The sequence below is a fragment of the Neodiprion virginianus genome, chromosome 6 (genome assembly GCF_021901495.1).
Source record: "Neodiprion virginianus isolate iyNeoVirg1 chromosome 6, iyNeoVirg1.1, whole genome shotgun sequence".
Classification (NCBI taxonomy): domain Eukaryota; kingdom Metazoa; phylum Arthropoda; class Insecta; order Hymenoptera; family Diprionidae; genus Neodiprion; species Neodiprion virginianus.
Genome location: NC_060882.1, coordinates 22,943,983 through 22,965,476, shown reverse-complemented (window position 1 = coordinate 22,965,476; position 21,494 = coordinate 22,943,983). Strand labels below are relative to the sequence as shown.

Sequence of the window (21,494 nt, the reverse complement as noted above, 5' to 3'; positions counted from 1 at the left end):
GAACTTCCGAGGTGTTCGAACACATTGTCGCACTTGAAATGCAGCTGAGATTGGCGTCGAGCACTTCGGAGCCTCGCATTGTTTGCTTCTGATTAACGTAGCCTACACGATCGTTCCATTAACGTCCATGTGTGCCGCTGTTTGCTCTGCATTATTGTCCCGATAGATTGACAAATTACGTCAACCTTGGAGTCGAAATACGTGCCGTAATTCCTCAAATTGCATCTGAGTACCCTCCGAACATTGGCCAATCGATTATTTAATCAGGTAAAACTAAACAACTAGTCTTTTGCCAAGCTCAATACACGGCAGTTTTAGGAACATCAGCTGATTAACCGCTCCGCGAATTTTATCCTTATCTTATTTATAGGGCGTACAAAGTGGCAAATAAATTAAGCGAGCGTTTACCCAAAGCAGTTTCCAACTGATCGCGATATCGACCATATAATGATGGCTTTACCTTTTAATAAATTGTCGACAGGAAGACTGGAATATTTCCAGTGTATCCGCTTCTATAACTACACAGTACCTAGATAACGCAAAAATATGTGTCAGACAGGTTTTTTTCCACCATTCATTAGCATGCTGTATCGTTAATATTCATTCGTGTCACGCGTGTGTAATCCACCGATCAACAAATACGCGAGGATGATTAAATTCCAATAAACTTTACATATTTCTGTTATGTCCCGGTTGAAGTAAACGCGAATTTGCCCGTTTTGTGGGTTGCATTACGTGACTGTTGTGTACGATATAGCGTAGGTACCGAACAACACTGTGATATGCAAAATTTGTTACGGGAGTGAAATATCGCGGGTGGAAATAATCAGACTGAAAAATGGAAACGTTCTGGAACGCGAGAAAGAAATTGATACACAACAAACGCGTTACACGGGAGTTTAATTCGATATTAAAAGGCAGTGACCGTATTGCGTGCGAGCGAGACGAATTCGATTTGATCGAATCCCAAAACTGCGCAGTTTTCAATTTCCTGATGAATATTTTTCCTCTATTTGCTCGCAGTTATTATGAAAAACGGATACCACACGAAGAAATTGAATTGCGGAAAATGCGAGCGCAGAGCAATTGAAAGGTAGTAGGCGTGAACTTGAGACAGGTTCGGTGAATCTACATGACGCTTGTACAGAATGCTGACAATCAATGTAGGCCAAACGTGTTCAGTATGCAACAATAAGCAGCCCGTATAACAAGCAGTCGGATAGGCCGCGATATCACCTTAGAGACAAGGCCAGGACTCCCACGCCAGTCATTCGTCATATCAGTTTAAATGCACCTGTCCATAACGTTCAGTAGGTAATTGGTGCTCGCCGCGAACGGATTTCCTTCACCCTTCGCCGCAGTAGGGATAAAGTGACGATAAGTTAGCGAAAAGCGAACTAATTTATCCCGATAAGTGCCACCCCCGTACTTTTGAACGCACTGCGAGAGTTTCCAGCTCCCTCGACGAGTGCTACTCTCGATGGTATCCGCCCTGGGAGTTCAGAGGGTGATTTTGTGTGACAAGCCGGGAACAAGGTCGACGTAAAGGTCGTAGATACACGCGTGGGACAAGGTCTACCCGAGGGAGTGAGGGACGAGGTTATTAGGTTCCGTTTTTCCTCGGAAAATCCGAACTCGGTGTATATGCGCCGTTTGTCTGTGTCCGTTTCAAAGTTACTTTGACACCCTTTTATACCTTGTACGGAGTCGAGAACTCGGCGCGGCGCCCTAACTAACCGAAGACGTAAAATAAAACCCCAACGCTCATACGTTTTAATTTAATAAACTTTTCAGGCCCGAGTTTATTTTCGACTTGATTACCGCGAGGAGCGTAATACTTACCCCGTTGCTCGTGAAAGTGAAAGAAAAAAAATTTCTACAACTTTTTCTCTCCAGAGTTTCATTACGTACGTCCGTTTACCTCCGCGTTGTGATATTAACTAACCTTGTCTCTCTCTCTCTCTCTCTCTCTCTCTCTCTCTCTCTCTTTCACCCTTTTTCTCGCTTTCTCTTTTTATCCCCTGCGTGCAGAAAGGCTGAAAGTAAAATCTATTTATCGATCGTTATTAGCTTATATCAGACGGAAGTGTTAGTAACGAAGACCCCTGGTGATCAGGGGGTAAATCGTCAAGGGTGGTTGTGTTAACTTAAGTGAAAAGCTCTGTGAGAGGTCTCCGTCAGAGGATCGCCTACCTAGAGCAGATTCGCATTGCCTAGCCAGGCATCGTCAAATGTGGACGAAGAAAACCGAGGGCGCTGACAACGGGCTGATACAAGGGAATGTGGTGGCATACTTGGACAGAGCTTTCAGTTTCCTGCAGTTTTCTTATAAAAAAATCGGACCTTTCACATTCTTCGATCAATCCGCGGGTGCTAAAGCTGTGATCAGTCGGTCATAAAACGACCAAAAAACGGACGCTAACGTTATGATAAGGATAATCGCTTGTTTTCCGATTAGCAACGGCAAAAAAGGACCGAACCAGAATGGTTGAAGCACGGATTTACGATTTGAATAGTGTCGGGGCACTCGGATGTCGGGGGGAGGAGTTTGAATCGGACCGGAAATGTGTCACGCCAGGCAACCGGACGTGAGTTATCAGTGCGATAAACAATACGACAGCGGCAAGACAACGAGCGTACGTTTTACCGCGAAATATTAACCCTTTCAGCGTACAATAGCCGCGGGCAGTTCAACGGACTGTTGAAATTCCGTTGAATGTTTCGCATTTCGCCTGACAATTATTCATGTGTTTAATTACGCGGGACTTGAAGAACGGTTTTAACGAACAATTAAGCTGTTATATAATAAGCGCAGAAAATTATTCCCGCTGAAATTCTCAAAGATAATATTAAATCGTCCAACCGTAATTATAATAATAACGAGTTGAAGTGTTTTGACAGAAGACGGCTGACGGAATGACTTGAATTTATCAGGATGGAATAACTTTGCTTATTACTCGCGGTGGTGGAAACGAGTGACGTGCCGGAAGAGGTCGGGCTTACCGTCCTTTGAAACAGAGAGAACGTCACTCAATATAAGAATGGATAGTAAAGATAGGTCAACCGAGTGGGCCCTGCTCTTCCCTTTGAAGGCCGGGTTCTTCGCTATGCGCTCTTCCATATCGTCGAAGAGCGTCCATAAGGAGCGGGAGAAACTACTGAGGGAAAAACACATTCAGTCGAGGCACGGGATGCGCCGAGGCTCGTCTCTCTCGGACCTTGACAAACTGCAGAACAAGGGAACGCTACCGGACATAGTGAGGTCGGTGGAAAAGGGCTCCGAATCGGTTCCCCACTCGCCGGCCTTGTCCAGAACGAATCTCCAGCTCACGACTCAGGTCCGGGGGAGCATCGGGGATCTGATGAATCTGAAAAAATACGGAGGATCAAACTGGAGCGTCCGCAGCGAGACGTTGATAGCGAAAACCGTCCCACTGAGCACCGTCACACCGAAGCAAAGTCCGCCGACCGAACAATCCGAAGACGACTTTTGCACCGAGATGCAGGTCTTCGTCAGGACGGAAGAGTGCCTCGAGAACGGGGAACTTCTGACTTGCGCTCAGAGGACTCAGAGGTTAAGCAGGCTCATCAAAAGGCAGAGGGAAACCTTAGTGCTGACGCCCAGCACTTTGACGAAAAATCTTGTAAGTAAAGTAAGCGCGAAGAACTGCAAGCTTTGTTCGTTCGCGATGCCTTTTCATGCACGATATCGATAGATGCTCGTGCATTTGGGAGGTTTAATGATTCATTGATTCGTAATGTCCCGCAAGTGATTTTCCGTGAGTTTTACTCACCTCGAGTAACGATGAAAGGTTATGTGGATGTGAATAGATAATTCGTCGATAAAAGCCGCTGCGCGAGAAAGTTTACAGATTTTAAACCCGGATGGATTCAACGATTTTCGTTTAAAACGGCTTGCATATTTCAGTCCATTTTCTACGTTTGCGATAGAAATTTGTTTGCGTTGTTCCATCGCTCAAGTGCAGCGCGAGTCGTGTTTGCTCCGCAGCACGCTTGCGTCCAGGGGAATTTGTTGGTTTAAACTGACCTCTCGTTGTACAATCTACTTGATTGTATTACACGAGCTGAACAGCCGGGTGAATTGATCAGAGGGCGGATAGCCTCTGACCGTCCCTACGAAGCACTGACGTATTACGCTTTCTTGGACAATATCGTTGAGGGTATTTTTATGCCGTTTTTTTATTATCATTATTACCCTCTTTATAAACGAGAAAAATTCGAAAAGAATTTCGGATAACAAGCGGTACGAGTACAGCACGATATGCAGACCGGTCACGTACAAGTCTTTCCGCGTAGTTTCAGTGGAATATAACAGCTCAGCACGTGAAGGCTGTCTGGCTACCGAAAGTGGCCAAACTTGTAGGTTGTTCGGCGCTTCGCAGAGACGTTTTCGAATTTCAGTTCCCATCAAACTTTTTTCCAAGTATCGTCTTGGGAGCTGCCTGTAAGCTTTTCGCAAGAGCTCGGTTCAGCTGCGGGTTCACAGCAGAGAACGTATACGTTCACTATTGAAACGTATTCACCACTGGGCGAGCTAGTGGAGATGTAAATTTTTGCTGAATTTCACCAGCGAGAAAATCGGCGAGTATTATATACGATTTAGGGAAATCGACTGCTTTTCTATACGGCGTGCGGAATTATTTTACCTTCTCAACCGCTTAAAACGTGGCGCTGATTCTCTCGAGCGATAATCAAGATCCCTGTCATTTGGTCGCATTAGCGTTGATAATTATATCAGCTCAGTTTTGTACAGTTCCGGTTCGATTTATCACTTTCAGCCGCATAATCCGCGCTCGCACTCGTCGTTGGTTAGTTTCATACAAATGGGAATACTTCAACTTTACGGGGTCAGATTAAACACGAGCTTCATTTTCTCCGGTCCCCGTGATATTGCGCGAGACGTTACGCATACGTATCTTCATCAACGACGTCGGAAATTTTCCTCTGGTTATTACGTATAATATATATTATATGTATTGTTATTGTTCTTTTTTTTTTTATTCAAATGGCTCCTCTGTTCTCCTCACTGTCCAGAAAGCTCCATCCGCGGTACTTGGCGTGTAATTTGCACAGTATTTTACACGGCTCAAAACAATCCCATGGTGAATTTTACTTTTTTATTACGCTAGGACGTCCGTCCGCAGCGTTACTCGTTGTCTAGTTTATGTATGCTTATCGTTAGGCGAGATACAGCGATTGGAAAAAATTTCATACCGGCTCTCGTTTCGTCTTGCTTTTTTCCAATTCGCTACATTTAAGTTGGATCATCAAGTGTGCTATTTCAATCCCAGGACGTTGAACCGTATCTCGGAACTGTCGCCGAGAACGATCGAACTTGGAAGCTCATTGATTTTTCATTCTCTGCTTGCATTCTAAAGTTTATCCACCTACCACGAGAAACACTTAAACTTGGTCAAATATTCAGCTGAAGGTGTTCCAAATCGGTTGATATACTGCATCCGACAAGTTCGCTGCACAAAGTTTGTGCAAAAGGACTTTCGTCGTGAACTTTCTCCGGCACTCATTGTCAGCTTTGGCCCGAAGTTATAAAAATTCGACACTACGTATAACTAAGTAAATTCTCCGAGCACGTCCTACAGATTGTTTTAATATATGCAAGATTTTTATCATCCTTCTGGTATATTTTTTCCTATTCAGTTGGTTGTTCGTGAGTATTCACAGCACGTACCAACACAATTGACTACCTACGTATCAATTATTTCACCAATCATAATCTGCGTTACAATCTTTGTTATTTTCTTACTCGCTTTGCCTCAATAATACACTCAAATAGCGGTCGTGACTTTGCGGCCGAGAGTGTTTACGTTTACACGTGTATCATCTCCTATATGTACAACACATTCGACGCTAGTCAATTTACGTCGAGTGTCGCGAGTGGCAGGTTGTGCAATGGGGAGCGGAAAAGATACTTTCAGGTAAAATTGTACAAGAATTCTTTCACCTGTTTATCTTACCGTACTGTCGTTGAAGAATGGGCGCACTCAACAAGATCGGAAACAAACAGATCAGTCGGAAAGTCTACACTTGACGCGTGACGTGAGTAATCCACCTTCTCACGTATACCAGTTGTCAACTCACAATCAGTCGTATGAAAAGTATGAGGAAAGAGCTTGCGAGAGAATATATTGTCACGCGAGTTGTGGCGGTTTTAAGATATACGCATAAATAGAAAATCGCTAGGTCGTTCGGTTCGCTAACAAATCGGCAATCCCTGAAGATTTTTAAATCATCGCATACTTCTTGTATCTACGTGCACAATTTCGGCCGTGTAGGTATACTTTATAGGCATCTTTCAGATAAAGTTCAGGCCTTAGAATTCGAATAAAAAAATTAGGACAGCTTCTGAACTCTCAAGTAGAGACCTGGGAATGCGAGAGAAAAAAAAGTTCATCGTATATGTATATCGTATTATATACATGTACGGAACTGTGTGTAATAGTTCTGCGTCGTAAAAACTTTTTCCAGCTTCGCTCCACGCGCTTTGGGACTACTAAAGCCAGATAATATCTGAGTTGACAAATTTCAAAGCTTATACGTTTGCATCACGCCACTGAGTCGCGAATTATGCAGTTACGTGTATGCAAAACTGCCGGCTGCTGCACATTTGATCATGTTACACCTTATATTCGCGCTGACCGTTTGGAATTGCGTGATCAAATGTTGGTCAAAGTTTAAAATTTTTAACGCTGTTGTGAGTAGCTACTGATATTTCATCGGAATTTCGTTTATAGATCGAGGAATCAATCTGTTTTATCTCGACTGCTTTTGTCGCTCAACGAATTTTGCAAAATCCGAAAAGAACGGTGCGAATCCACTGACGTTGTGTCGGATCTTTCTTTCTTGGAAGAGCCTCGCTTCGTGATCCGGAATATGGATCAAATACTGCACGTATCAGAGGGCCTTTGACTGAAAAATAAGATGCGATGGAATCCCGACAACCCCCAGAAAGTTGAAACCTATTTTTCAGATTCTGTTTTACTTTCGTTTTTCATACCGGATGCAGAGTGTTTCAACTCCTAAATGGGATTAGTTCGGAAGAAAATTTATTCTGACTGAAGAGCCGCGCGTATTTTAATGGATATACATACATGCATTATACGTGTACGTTATTTCATGGTCCACGCTTACGCTCCGACTCATGTAATCCTCTCGTTAAAATCTCGTTAGATTTGTTATCCATTTTTGACTAATTTTACGCGGGCACGTCAACCGCTACTCGTTTACTCCGCAAGCTTCGACGGCATACACTCAACATTTCATTCTTCGTTCGAGTCAAGACACTCGCAGAATCACAAGAGATTTCCTCGACTACGGAGATATTAGTCAATTCTTTTTCAGTACTGAGCCATTTCGCTGAAAAGAATAGTAATGTTATCCCGACAGAGGCAGCTCTTCTCTCAAAAGTAAAACTCGCAGACCGGCGTGAAACGCTCTGCCACGGATTGTATCGAGTTTCCCTGTTAAACTTGAAGTTGCGATATTAATGGCCCTATCCGTTTAAAAGAGAGCACCGGGCTTTTGATTTTTCGTGAAGCTGTTGTACAATTTCAACTACAATCACCGCCCGTTGTGTTTTACAAAGCTGAAAACACTCGCAGACAGAGTGATTTCTCTACTTCTCCGATTTCCAGCGACTTACATGTAAAGTTTCAATCTCCCAGCTAGGCCTTCTTGAATGTTTTTGCGATAAACTGAATTACTGTAATGTTTCACTCATCGTTACCCGAAATATGACGATAAATTTCCACCTATAACGAGTTCATTCTCCGTCGAGATAATTTTATTCAGAAGTTACGACACATTTATTACAGTGTAGTTACTTACGGTTTATTTCCATTGGTTTCCTTTATCGTCGTGAGACATGCAGAGCATACGGTGGTCAAGCTTGCAAGTCGCCGGTTCTCGTCGTTAAAACCACGCTGAAGAAAAAGGTATCCCGAAGGATCGGTAACGGATATCGTTAACCGTACCTCGAAGAGGGCGTACACAACTTGGCAACGGGAAGAAAGCACGAGCAGGGAAGAAAATTCCCCACTCCCATGCCCCTCGGAAGAAATATCCCCTCGGCTCTTACACGTACGTAAGGAAACACGCGCGCGGCGATTAGCAGAGTAGGTCAGTCGAGATATCGCTTTGTGCGCGCAGATTCTCCGCGTCCAGTTATCTCAATTGTTGGACTCAGTCAACTTGGAAAGGAAACTCGACAAAGAGTTCGTATAAATAACCGGTTCGACCTCGTTGAGCGTGCCGAAATTTATACGAACATGACGCCATTTTTTTTTTTTTTTTTTTTGTTTTTCTTAATTTGTGGGAATTTGAAGAGGGAAATCAGATCGGTAGTTCGATGATTCTCAATTCATTTTTGCAATCATAAAAAACGCACATCCTTTTGCTTGAAGATTTAGGTTCTTTTGATTCTCGATGTTGCGCGAAAAGTACCATCGACTGCCAACCTTTGCGACGCACTTGAAATTTCGATCTTTGAAGCCTCCAAGCCGGCATTGCATTCGCAGATGGCTGACTTGACTAACGTGAATATGTTTCAGCTTGAAGTTTGATTGCGTTCTACCGGATGAATGAGCGAATTAATGAACCAAAGTGAAATTTTTTAACGTGCCAGTCATACAGCCGTATAGGTACAGATGCTTTCGACTAACCGGAATCATATTTTTCTTGTAAATTCTTCGCTCCTTGTGATCACCCTAACAGCTTGCCTTTGAAAATCGACGTTTGTTAACCCTAGAACATATACGTATCTTTTTTTCTACCTTGTAGCGCATGAGCGGGGTTGGTAATAACCGCACGCGTCTCTCGTACGTAAAATCGATCCAAGAGCAATAATGGGGCTCGTAAGTACATAACATCTTTTCGTTTTTTCAATAAGGAAGCGACTGGTGAGGAGCGAATCCAATTTGTTTGAAGTTTATTTGGCAAAAAATCAATTAACTACCAAAAAGTGGCAAAAGAACGGCAAGAACGTCATTTTTCTAACAAAATCTCGATATCTTTTTTTGTAATGAACCGATTTCCAAATTTCATAGGCGATTTTTAAAAAGATACATCACACTATCAGGAAAAAATTATTATTCCTACGTTCTGCTGAAGAAGTACATTTATTTCGGGATATTAAAATGGAAAAAATACGGAGTACGGAAATATGAAAAAAGTCAATAGAAACGTAACAAAAAATTGTGTGTAAGGGGTTTTGATATATTTTCATGTTTTTTTATTTTAAAAATAGTATATAGTTAATAATAATAAATTGTGGAAAGAATCGCATAACTAATTCGATTGCAGTAGCGCGAAGGCAACAATGTAAACGGCTATGTTGCATGTTTGAGCCATTTTCCGAGTTGACGTAAAAAAAATAAAGTAGCGTACATTGTTTATAAAGCGTCCAAGTTCACGGAGAAAATTGCTTCGGCATGTGAAGTGTATGGTATTTGATCATGCACGTGACTATCGACGCTTAAATTACGTAATAACAATTAAAATATTTTGATTTGAGTGAAAAAGTAAAATTCACTTAACGCCACGAAGCACCAACGGCGGCTACAGAGCGGGGAAGTTAGCAACCCCAGCTGTTGTTTTCAATTCTTTTACGTAATGACGAACGAGTAGCTGATGCTATCGCCTGCCTAAGCCTCAGGGCCAGATAGTGAAACTGAATTACGGTCACAGGTCCGGGCGGATAATGTCAATTTTAAGCTTAAGAGCGCAGCTTAAAAGACGGCTGGGTGGTTTACGACCCCGTACATGCGTTCCAGGGTTAAAACTGAAAAAATTTCTGAGAGTGCTTAGTAATTACGATAAATCTGCGAAACGAGTTTAAGCGACGCTTCGTGTACCCGGGTTCAGGAGTGTATTTATCGTTAGTGTCTTTATGTATAACCCTGCAAGTTGCAGAGGTCAAGTAGGTATTAGGGGCAGACGTAGATTGCGCTTAGGATGCTGCAGCTGTAAGCCCCCGTCTTTTTCTCATCTCGAGGACGGTTTATCGTTCGATAAATTGCAGGTAGCGCGAACCCGCGTCGGAATCCCGAGGGATTCGTACGGAAGTGTAGTCAAAATCTGATTCCTCGAGGCGTCTTGACCAATCCGTGCAAAGTGTTGCCTGCTTTCTCTATTTTCAGAACTGAAAAAGGAACGCGTCCCGTGCCTAATGCGCAAATCGCAAAAGCTTTTTTCTTACCCAATTTTCACTAACCGTCTATATGCCCATTTCCATTTCTGAATGGGTGGATTCGTTCCCAGATTCTCGCGGTGTAATTACGCAATTTGTCGAGTCACAATTTTGACCCAATTTTCTTTAACGAGGGTCGAAAAACGTGATAATAATAATCCGTGATTCGTTGGCTGGAAATTTCTGCGGTTTTGCTGCTGTAATAAACTGACATTCTGTTGAGAGGGCTTGAATATCCTTGAAGTGCAGGAATCCGCGGCATCTATTCAATATCGTGGCTGCAGCCTGTCTTTTATACTGGTTGCGCTAGGAGATGGGGGAAAAAAAGAGAGTTAATTACCGACTTTGAATTTTTTTAAACCCAAAACCCTTGAATATTAGGTAATTGATTGCGCGGAATGTTGCTAAAATCACAAGCCTTGGGTGAGCGTAAATTTTCAGTTTCAGCAACAGTTTAAAGCGAATGAGGTATACAAATTTTAGGGGCGGGCAACCGCGGTAGCAGGCATGAAATGGCAAAAGCTAGGCTGTCGATAAACCCATTTCCATACACCATCGTAACTTTCCTTATGATTACAGAATTCACGAAAACCATTTCCCTCTCCCACAATCGATTTATTATTTTTCGTGTATGTTTTTTCTCTTATTTCTTGGTGGTGTCATATTTTTTTTATTTTTTTTTCTTTGATTTCTGCAACGACCAAGATACTAAATAATCCAGTGAAATGAGGCATCTCTTGGATGTCATCTCTTTTTCTTTTTCTATCCTGACTCGCATACCTCGATAACCGTGGGAGTTAGTTTGACTTTGCCAATCAGCAGTAGATGCCGAGAAGAAAAAGACATGGAAGGAAAGAACGAGTCTTTGTTCGGCTCCGCGTGCTTTTTTTGGTCGGCTAATTTCTCTGGGTATATTCTTTGGTCGAGGGAACTTTCGTACACCTGGAAGACGCTCCAGGGTGTTGTCTCTACGTATCGGCCACTGTTGTGTACTTATTATTCAGAATTTTCCACGTTAATATTATTTCATGTTCCGCCCACGGATTCTGCAGACAATGGTTAACGTCGATGTCTCCGAGGCAGAAGCGGAAGTGGAAGGTCAAAGGTATTTGTTCGCGATACCCACGTCAGCTACAGCGGCATCTTCGTCGCTGGAACATGTATATAAATCTTGCCGAAAAAGGGGTTTTTTTACTTTTCACCCCAATGCGTATAACGGGAATGGCATGTACGTATGATTCTGGATTGGAGTCAACGGTTTGATCGTCGCGTGGATAATGAATTCAACGGAATATGGGAACTCCGTTTCTTCCTTTAGAAAATCAAACACCACCTTTACTTATGGGGGTTTCCATGACGTGTGTTGCAAATTTCTAAAACATCATTTCGTCGGAAGCGATACATACGTACATTACGTTTTGCGACTCGCATCTAACGGCTCGGTGCGGTATTTTCTCACTGAAGAAAATGTCAAGACTTTGCGGGCTGAGATGACAGAACAGTTATCTTTGTTTTTACTATTTACAAAATTTCTGTATCTTAACAGATACGTGGATGCAGAGAGTAGATTAATTTTAACGAATATTCCTCTTCCCCCCCTTTTTCGCCATTGAATAAGCGAACGAAGAAGTTATTGAATTAGTCCAGTTCACGGATAGTTAAGGTTGTAAAATATGAAATTTGTCATATGTGCGCGTCGCTGTCAATGAATCGGTTGAAGGATAGTGAAAGGAGTGAAAATGGATGAACGGTGCGACTGAGAAAGACCCATAAATCTGTGCGAAGCTAAAATTAACCTGGCACGTGAACATATCGCACATGATTTCGGAGAAATAAAAATTAATACTTCTGAGATTTAACTGGTCTGTTTCAAAGGCTATCTTCCGTAATATCTTTGGATCATGTATCAACCTACCAAACCAAGTGGTTGGAGAAACTCTACCTGATCTAAAAAAATCACTTTGCAAAATTTTTTCGACGTGCATATGTATTTGTATTACCCATTAGTACGATGAAATCCCATCGTTCGTTTAAACGAATATCACATCTCTTCATTGAGAGATGGATGTATCGGGCAATATGTGTATTTGAAATTTATCAAATATTGACCTCGGGCAAAGCAAGCTATTATATTTGTAAATATTATTCATAGTATTCACTTTACCCTGTAACGAAAGCCTTCCATCTTTCTGGAATTCATAAATAATTATGAATATTATTTCAACTAATCAAACCTATCAAAATATTTATACGTCACCCTCGATCAATTAATTCACTTCTCCCTTCTAAACAGTGAATTACAAACGTCGATGTAAAGAATCATCCGAGGCAGGTTCTATTCAATCTTTCATTTTTGTTTAAAATGTTTTGTGAATTCAGCTTCATTGCAAGATAATTTTTTTTGCCTTACAGTACCGGCGCAGCTAGTAATGCGAAAGTAAATTTTTTACCCAAGCTTACGAAACTGCTCGAAACCAGCTGCGCACGGTACGTTCACCGTTCTCGTAGCAAAAGCGTAGCTCGAGGCGATAAATCCTTCGGATAAAATAAATTCAATCACATTAAATTACTTCCTCGTTGATGCACGTGGGCAATGTAATTCCATCGACAAGCTTTCCAATCCGGGAGTAATACACAGATGTAAAGACGTGCGCACTGTAGGCTTGTAAAATTTGACATGCGTGTACTAATCGAAAATATTTTTTGTTTCAGGTGAGTAATTACGACAGTTACCTATTTGCCCTGCAACGTTTCATTTTCACATCCGGTGGGTAAGTCTCGTTGTTCCATTGACTGTTTTTTTATCAGTTTTATACGTTTAAATTCTCGTTTTTCAGCACAATGTTTTGCCATTAAAATATAACGATCGATCTGCGAGGATGCCGGTTTAATGCACCGGCATCAAAATATCGTTAAACTTACGCCAAGAGTGTGTAACGATACAAGTACTCTTTATTGTTCAACGGGTATCACCTATTGAAAAATTTGTGTCGAACATCGTAGCCGATAAACGACATTTTAGCGTGTCGTCCAAACGTTCGGTGATGTCGACGGATAGCGTGACGTTGAAATTAAGTGTAACATCCTTATCGTTGAAAAATCTCTCCCACCTTTCTCTGGAATTGAGTTATACTTACGGGCAACGCCGTGTACGCGTAGTTTCTGCTGCTGAGTGACGCGCAGTGCGTACGAATTTATTCCACGCTGGTGGATCAAACGGACAGATGGTTTGATTACGTTAATTAATTTTGACGAACAGAGAGTACGGTTTGCCCTCTTCTACGTCGAAGGATCGCAAACACTGTCTGAAGCTCCAGAAGCTGAGGCATTTCTCAAGCTTTGGCAGCCGGCTGAACTGCGTAACTTTGCTTACCGACAATCCCACGCGCCTGCTACAGAACCCGAGCCTCAACCAATATTCTCTATTTTACAGACAAAATTCACCACCCACTGTATTCTCTGCGAATATTCTATATTCGCGCAAAATCTATCAGGACGAGGCTCAGTTTTCGCATCTTCTGCGTGAGCGAAAACCGATTGAGACTCCTCCGATTCACCGTCCGTGTAACAGCCTTGACCGATATTCGGTAAAAGCATTAAGCTTTTATACAGAGGGAAACTTTTCCGAAGTACTTTTCCTTTCACAACTTCCGGCAAACACTTGGCGTAGAAATTGTTTGCGAATGGATATCTGCTCCGGGCGCTCTTTTCCTCCTGCTCTCTTTATCGCTCTCTCTCTCTCTCTCTTCATCCATCCACGATAAAATATGGTCAGTAAATACCGTGCTGTACACATTGATATTGTATAAATTCCCTCGCGTACGTTCACGTTTACTGCACATAAATTCACGTATATAACGCAGACGGAGCGGCGCCGACATGAGTTCGAAAGGAATTTAATACGACGTGTATGTGATGTATGAGTTTTTAAATATTCATGCATAATGCTCTGCGCGAGGCCGAAATGTGCCGGACTTTTAACGCCTTTGCCGCGACGCGGCCCTCGCACTTTATTATCATTGCCTGGCCGGTGTTTCGAGGACAACATCCTGCAGCTCGTGTCCTGGAAAGCGGACAGGTTTTATGCGCGGATTACATCAGAAGCCCGGTTGATTCGAGGGAAGGAAAATTATGCAATTTATGAACCGACGTCTTGCAGCCGTTTCTTTCCCCATTTCAGGCGTCCCGGAAACCCGAAAACGACGCGGGGCCGTAAACGTGGTCTGAATATCTTGCGGATTTATTAAGGTTCACATGTCTAATTTACTCCGATCAAATTTACTGAAATTCGCTCCCTCCGCTCGCCTCCGTGAACCAGACCGAGGTCCAAGATATTGGACTTTCGTGCTTTTTTCAACCTCAAGAAAAATAACGCGAAACTTTCTTTCTTATTATTCTCTTAATTACGCTGCTTCAACGTTGAATCGAGCTGAAATAATATTGTGCAATAAAAATTAACTTGGACGATGTACTTCGGACAAAAAATATTAAACAATTCTTGCCTGTATACGGTTCAGAAGATTTAACGAAACCCAATGTTTGTCTACGCTATTTCAACTCTTCATCTCTCGTGTTCTTTTCTCATATTGATTTTAATCTCGCCAAGGCTACGTATCAGCCCGGAGCCAGAATCCCTCTCGGAGTTGAAGAGGCCCTCTGGAAGTTCCTTGCGATACCCTGGAGCCATAATTTTTCAAGTTCTAACGCTTATTCGTGAAAATATCCCCCCCGTGGAGATTTCTTCTTTCAACGGTATTAATTGGAACAGTACGCAAGCATTCAAAGATCCCGGGCCATTGAATCGCGTGATTTCACTCGTCGAATTATTTTTGGCGACACTTTCTCACATCGACAATTGACGGCAATCGAAGAAGCCAGCCGAGAAAGCTTTCTCGCATTCAACTGACGAGCTTTTCACATTTTATTTTCACGCTTGTTTATCTCTCTCGTAGCACTTTGCGTTATTCACTGATCCCCGTAGCTTTTACGTGGCTGAAAATTTCTTACACAAGTCAATATCTAAGACAATTTTTCTTTGAATTCAGTTTCAAATTAATAATCAATTACGGCTGAGTGACGCGGCGTTTTTTCAATATAATTTAGGTTCCGATAATGCGCGGGAAATTTTACTCAAATGTACGGATCGTTTAGCAGACAATAAATCACCTTGGAAATGTTAACAATCAAGAGTCGCTTCTGCTAACGTAGCGGGACTTGTCGAAGATTCGCCTCAATTAAGTTTTATTTCTCAACCTGAATTACTCAACGATTTCAGCGACGAATCGAGTTGGTACGTCGGTTGTGTTATCCGTTTAATATATACGCGTATCATAGAAAAACGATGAAGTATTGGCACGTTTTCGCAAAGGTACCTCGGCGTCGAAGGGTCCATTTAATATTTGCAATATCATCTCGGTCCCGATTCTGATCGTGCATTTAACCGAAATCAAACGGAATTCCAAATCGACCCTTGGTCCTAAATCACTTATGCATACCGTTGAATCTGTAAACGTTAGACTTGCAGCTATCGGCTGATTAATGCAGGCGATGGTAATTGCTCCTTGGTGGAATTCGAGATCAGCGAATGCATTTGATGTGGGTACTTACCGTCCGAAAAGCTCGCCTCGCCGAACGCGCCAGGATTACACCCTTATTTTGATGTTCCTTTGATTTCATCATCATAATTGATGCGGATCATAACCCTCTGTGGAATTTCAAGGTATACCGGATATTTCTGCCTCGTGTATAACATAACGTTGCGACTGTGGTGTAAATTTAATTTGAAGATTCCATAAATCGTAATTTCTGCCGGCGAGTGCGGTATTCGACTCGCTCAAAGCATTCAACTGCGCAAATTGCATCCCAACGTACATATAGCATGTATTTATGTACTGTATACATATTACATATACGTATATATATATATGTATATATATATACAGTAATAAACTATATATGTTGAGACGTAAATGCGCATGCGAAGTTGGTAAACTTCAAATTGGCTATACACAGACCGCGAATTTCCGAGCATTTCGTTCAACTCAATTTCACCTAAATACAGGAATTAAATCCAACGCAGAAGCTCTCGCTTTATCTGCTATCGCGCTCAGGATTAAAACCGCATTGTTGAAATTTACTCGCACCGAAGCGATATCGAAACTCACTCGCAGCAGGATTTAACAGAACGAAGAAAGAGAAAAAGATCAATCGAACTGCGTGTATTTCGTCAAAAACTGGTGCCAGGTTGAACTTGTCGATTATACTATTCAGACCCAATAAAATGAATAAGACGTAGAAAAGTTTAACATCGCGTAAAAAGAAACAAGGTGGAACTTGGCGGAAACTCAGCGTGATATTTTTCCTTGGAACTCGCAACGTGGTTGTACCTAATTCTTTGAACACGTCCAACCTTGCTAATACATTTCACTTAAAACTAACCGGATAAGATGTCGTGTCGCCTTCCGCGTTCACACCCACGCGTCATCCGGATTGTCCGTCTTTATCTAGCTAATCTCGCGGTTTTAACATCGGCGTGTATTAAGTATACACGGTAGTGAAAAGGCGAGGAATACACACGACACGAAGACTAATGACCCGGAAAAATGATGGATGTGAATTTAATAGAGATATCAAGGGGAGCGTCGGGGAGGATGAAGACAACGCTGCAGATTGTCCGTGTCGAGTTTGCCGTTTTTCTTTTTTCGTCAAATCAGTTCTTCTTTATTCCTCGTCATCACGCTGCGCGCTTTTCTTAACGATCGTTACGAGTTGCGACGCAACGTTGCATTGTTTTACGGAGATGAAGGATTCTTTAAGCTCGCGAAAATACGATACCGGAAGAAGTGAATAATTTCACCCGCATCTCCCGGGCGACGCGACGCCATCTGCAAGCGTCTCGTTCATAATATCCGGCATCGTACTTTAACACGGAGTAATTATCGTCAACGTGTCACTCGAGGGTGCGTACATATGTTATTAAAAAAGTTATTATTCGCGGATGCATACGCGGCGGTACATAGGTAACACGATAATTGTGGGTCTCACTTGAAGCCGGAAACGGGAGTGTTTGAAATACAGCGGTGTGACATCTGGTTTCGTATCACGGAGTCGGTTTTCGGTTTTTTTTTCCGTTTTTTTCAACTGTCACGCGACAATACCGCGTACCTTATTGCACCATATGTGTTAATTACTAGCCCGATTTCCAACTGCAAAGTTCCAAGTACTTCAAGGGTATTGGATTTTCGACAAACGATGTATTCGACAGTTTTAGAAAATTATTTTTTTCATCATTTTTACGCTTTTTCAGTACGTTGTTGTATATTTTTACTCGCTACAAGAAATAACTTTTGTGTATGTATACTTGGGATACACCGTATTGAGCTTGACAAATACTTTGTGTCGGATTTCTGACGGGAGGCAGACACCCTCCCTCCTACGATGAGTAACTGGTAAATTTCTCGGATGGGTCGACGTTTATCACCTACGAACGATACTGTCTCGTTGATATATCGCGGGAAATATTGAGTATTTTTCAAAAAATTCCCAACCCAAGACGTTCGAATAGTCGAGTCTGCGGCGAGGGATGAAACGGATGTGAGAAAACGCAGGGACGCGTTTATACGACCGCGAAACGTTTTAGGAATCAAGATGTTAAAATGGAGTTTTGCGTCCCGGATTCGAGGCCTTACCCATAAACGGAGTATCGTACAGAAGGTCGACTAGTGTGTCGAGACAGTGACAGCCGTGCTTTATAATCTGCCGTAAAAGCGACGCTTTGCGATGCTCAACGTCGTTCATCGCGCGACGCGCGCCCTGAGCTTGAGCTTGAGCTTGCAGTGAAAATAGACCACGGCGCCTCCGGGCACGCGGAGAAGTTGAGTGAGCGATATTATGACATGGGCAACGGTAAGCATCAACCGTAAAGCCGGCAGCTAGCCGAAAACAATTTTCATACTACACAAACGTGTGCAAACCGTCAGCTCTCTGTGTCAATAAGCCCGCAGCATTGCACAGCTCGAGTGCATGACTGTAAGGAAGAAAGGAAGGAAGGAGGGAATGAATGAAATAAGCCGTCAAAGACTTTTACATGACAAAAATTTTAGCTCCTCTTTTTTTCCCCTCTTGCTTTTAAAGGTGAGTAATGCCGTATCTAGATGGTACCCGCATGCAGGGTTGGTCGTCCAGTAACGACGTTGACGTAAAGTTAATTCAATCACACACGAGGTGCTCCGAAAGGCGCGCTTTAATTGCGTTTTCACGCATCGGGAACGACGCAACGAACGCCTCGCGGGGCCCGCTATGGAAACTAATCGGCCTTGCCGCCCGCCACCCTTCGGGGGCTTTAGACGCGACTTAAAATTACCCCAGAACGCAATTCTTGAATACATTAGTTAAATTCAAACCTTCGGGCTCCCGTCTGGTCCAATCTCGATACCGCTCTCCGCTCTGTCCACTTTTGCGCGTGGGTCCTTCGCTCGCTCGTCGCCGCGACGCGGGTAACAGGTTATATATGCAAATCGTTAAACCAACCCTCCGTGGGTAGCGTGGGCGGGGTGAGGAAATCGCGACTGGGAATATGTAAGTCTGAGGTGGAAATTTTCCGTGCAAGAGATGGGATGGGATTGATTTCATCTATTTTCTAACTCTTCTTCGAATACGAATTCCGTATTACAGGTACAATAGAACCGCCGACGAACGATGGAAGGAAGGTCTTCAATTGTGACACTGGTCTGAATTTTACCGCTCCAGCAAAGGTCGAATGATTTATACACAACGCCTCGCAACATCTTGGCGAAGACACCGGCTGCGGATATTTGATTAGTTTCATGGTCCGCATCCAAGTTTTAATTACTCGCGAAGCGCTGATCGCGACGTGAATTTACAACACGTCGCTTACGTGCAGTTTGAATTGAAGGAAGCGAATTATACGAGTCTGCTAAAATGAATTCGTCGACGAGACGGGCGAAGAACGACGTTTGCATATACCTAAACCCTCAGACAGGACGGTGCAATGTTTGCTTTTTATGGGATTACGCTGTCGCGGCGGGAACCGCGGCAAAAGGACGAAAATATCATCAACGAGCCAACTTTTCCTCGCCTCTCTTCGCTCTCGGCTGGGCCGATGTTTCACCTTCGTCCACTTTTCGTGTATAGTTTTTCCTCCTTTCTTCGTCGTCTCCTCCATCATGGATTTATTCTAGATTTCTTGTTCGTCGACCCTTCTTGTTTTATCCATAATTTCAAGATTTTTTTACTCGCCATCTTCCGCCAAACATAATTTGTTCGAGAACGTTCAACGGATGATTGTTCAAGCTTCGTAGAATTATTTCGCTGAATATATTCTCTTTACCTGATTATGTTTTATTATTTTCTCTACAACTAGTCTTGAATGGAATAGCTGTGTCCGCAGGACGAAGGGATCTCTTCTTTGCAATTTAAGAATGCCCCAAGAATGCCAAATTTGATTCGATCAACTGAAAATTAAGAACCTCGCGATGTGCAGAGAGCCGAGTTTCGTGAAAATAAAATTCAAGCTCTTACCAGTATCGTAGGAAAAGAAACCTTTGAACGTCGATCGCGCGGGGAGTGGGAAAAACGGGAGAACCCTTTAAGGAGGTATCGTGTTTCTTCAGCGGGAATAACACGCCGGTCGATATCGTGGTCACAACGATAAGAAATGATCCTAGAAGTACATACACGTAGACATGTTAAGGAAGTTGAACAGACGTGGGAAAGTTTTGCTTTTTCCTTTACCAACTGTTTACTCGGTAATCAAATTGCCTTTGACTACCTTCCCCACTTTAGAGCTGCAGAGCTGCTTCCTTACCTCCACGAGACAAATCAAGTAACTCGGAAATTAAATTAAAGCATGTTCGACGAGAAAATTTACCGAAGCTTAATCCGTCCGTGTCTGTCTTCGCAGTTTAAGTTGCGAAGTTACGAACGAGTTCGCTAATGACACTGTATTAACTCTCGTAAAGAACTTGACCCCGACTCTGAGACGTGGGGATATTACGCCCCATCGACGCGAGACAAATATTATTAAACCGCGTCAAGTAAACTTCAAGTTTTCTTTAAAGCTCCGTTAATTATAGATAAGTACAACGCAAGCAACAGACCCCTCCGCGAAATTCTGCCGCTATTAAAAAAGATGGCTGCTTTGCTACACTGCAGTAATTGGACTTAACGATCAAACGAATAACGCAACGCGAGAACTTGATCTTCACCATTTCGTGCTGAAATATCGCTTTAGCGTGTCAACAGCAGCAGGTCCTCGTTCTTGTGCGATCTGTTTTAAAACCGCATATCCTGTAGCCAGACCTACTCGGCTCGGTGCTGATTTTTTTCTACCTTGCAACGGACAGAATTTCACCCCAATGAAATTTTCACCCCCAACTATGCGTATAATACTTGACGTGCAGCTCTAGGGGCTCGCATGCTTGGCCAGCTTGCACGAAACGCATTAAATTCGTTATTGTTCAGAAGCGTCCAACGAAAGAGTCCACGTTCATTTCGATATATCCTCAGTTGGTTTTTTCCCACAAAACTTATCGCCGTTCAGAAGTGACCGTCGCTTTGAATTCAACAACATTTCTAAAACAAGACAAATAGTCTGCGAGGTTGGAAAAAGAATCATCCAACGTGCAGAGGATACACGAACTCTAGCCCTTGTACACTCTACAAATCCGAGATAGAATTTTGCACTCATACAAGTACGTCGTTCTCAAATCATCGTCATATTAAGTACATAAATTTTTCAAAACAGGGACGTGCCGTTGAGCTTGTATTCAATTTCGCAGTACTTGTAATCTAAAATAGTACTCGCAGACATGCGTAAACTACAGCACTCTGTGCGATTGGTGAAAAAATACGTATCGCGGGTACTTTGCGAAAATTTATCGGGGACTTAAGCGAAACGCGTCGAGTTGATTTATTTGTATATTTCGCTTTGATTTCTTTCCTTGATAAAATCTTGGTGAGATTTAGAGCAAACACTTGCCGCGCGCATAAAGATTGTCCGATAATTCTCGAGCTTCGAGCTGCTTACCTACGCGTTTGAATTTCGCTTTCCACCGAAGCCCGAGCTCTCCTACGCGAAAATACAGCTTCTCCCAGTCTCTTCCATTCCCTGCCTTTCTTTCCTTACACGTTTTCCCGAAACTCTTGAGGCGTCGTGAAGGCGTTGCCTTTCTCATATTTTAACCCTTCCCCCGTCGTCTCATTGCGCTTGAAACACGCCTGCAATATTAAATAGGTCCGATGGTATATA

General features: G+C 42.8%; 1 protein-coding gene across 1 annotated transcript in view; it reads left to right on the top strand.

Annotated features, from left to right (window-relative positions):
• LOC124307981 (uncharacterized) overlaps positions 1-13,000 on the top strand; it is a 65,278-nt gene extending 52,278 nt beyond the window's left edge. Inside the window, exon 17 of the mRNA XM_046770234.1 lies at positions 12,938-13,000. Coding sequence (XP_046626190.1) covers positions 12,938-13,000 — 63 coding nt within the window. The remainder of the gene's footprint in view (positions 1-12,937) is intronic.
• The last annotated feature ends 8,494 nt before the right edge of the window (positions 13,001-21,494 follow it).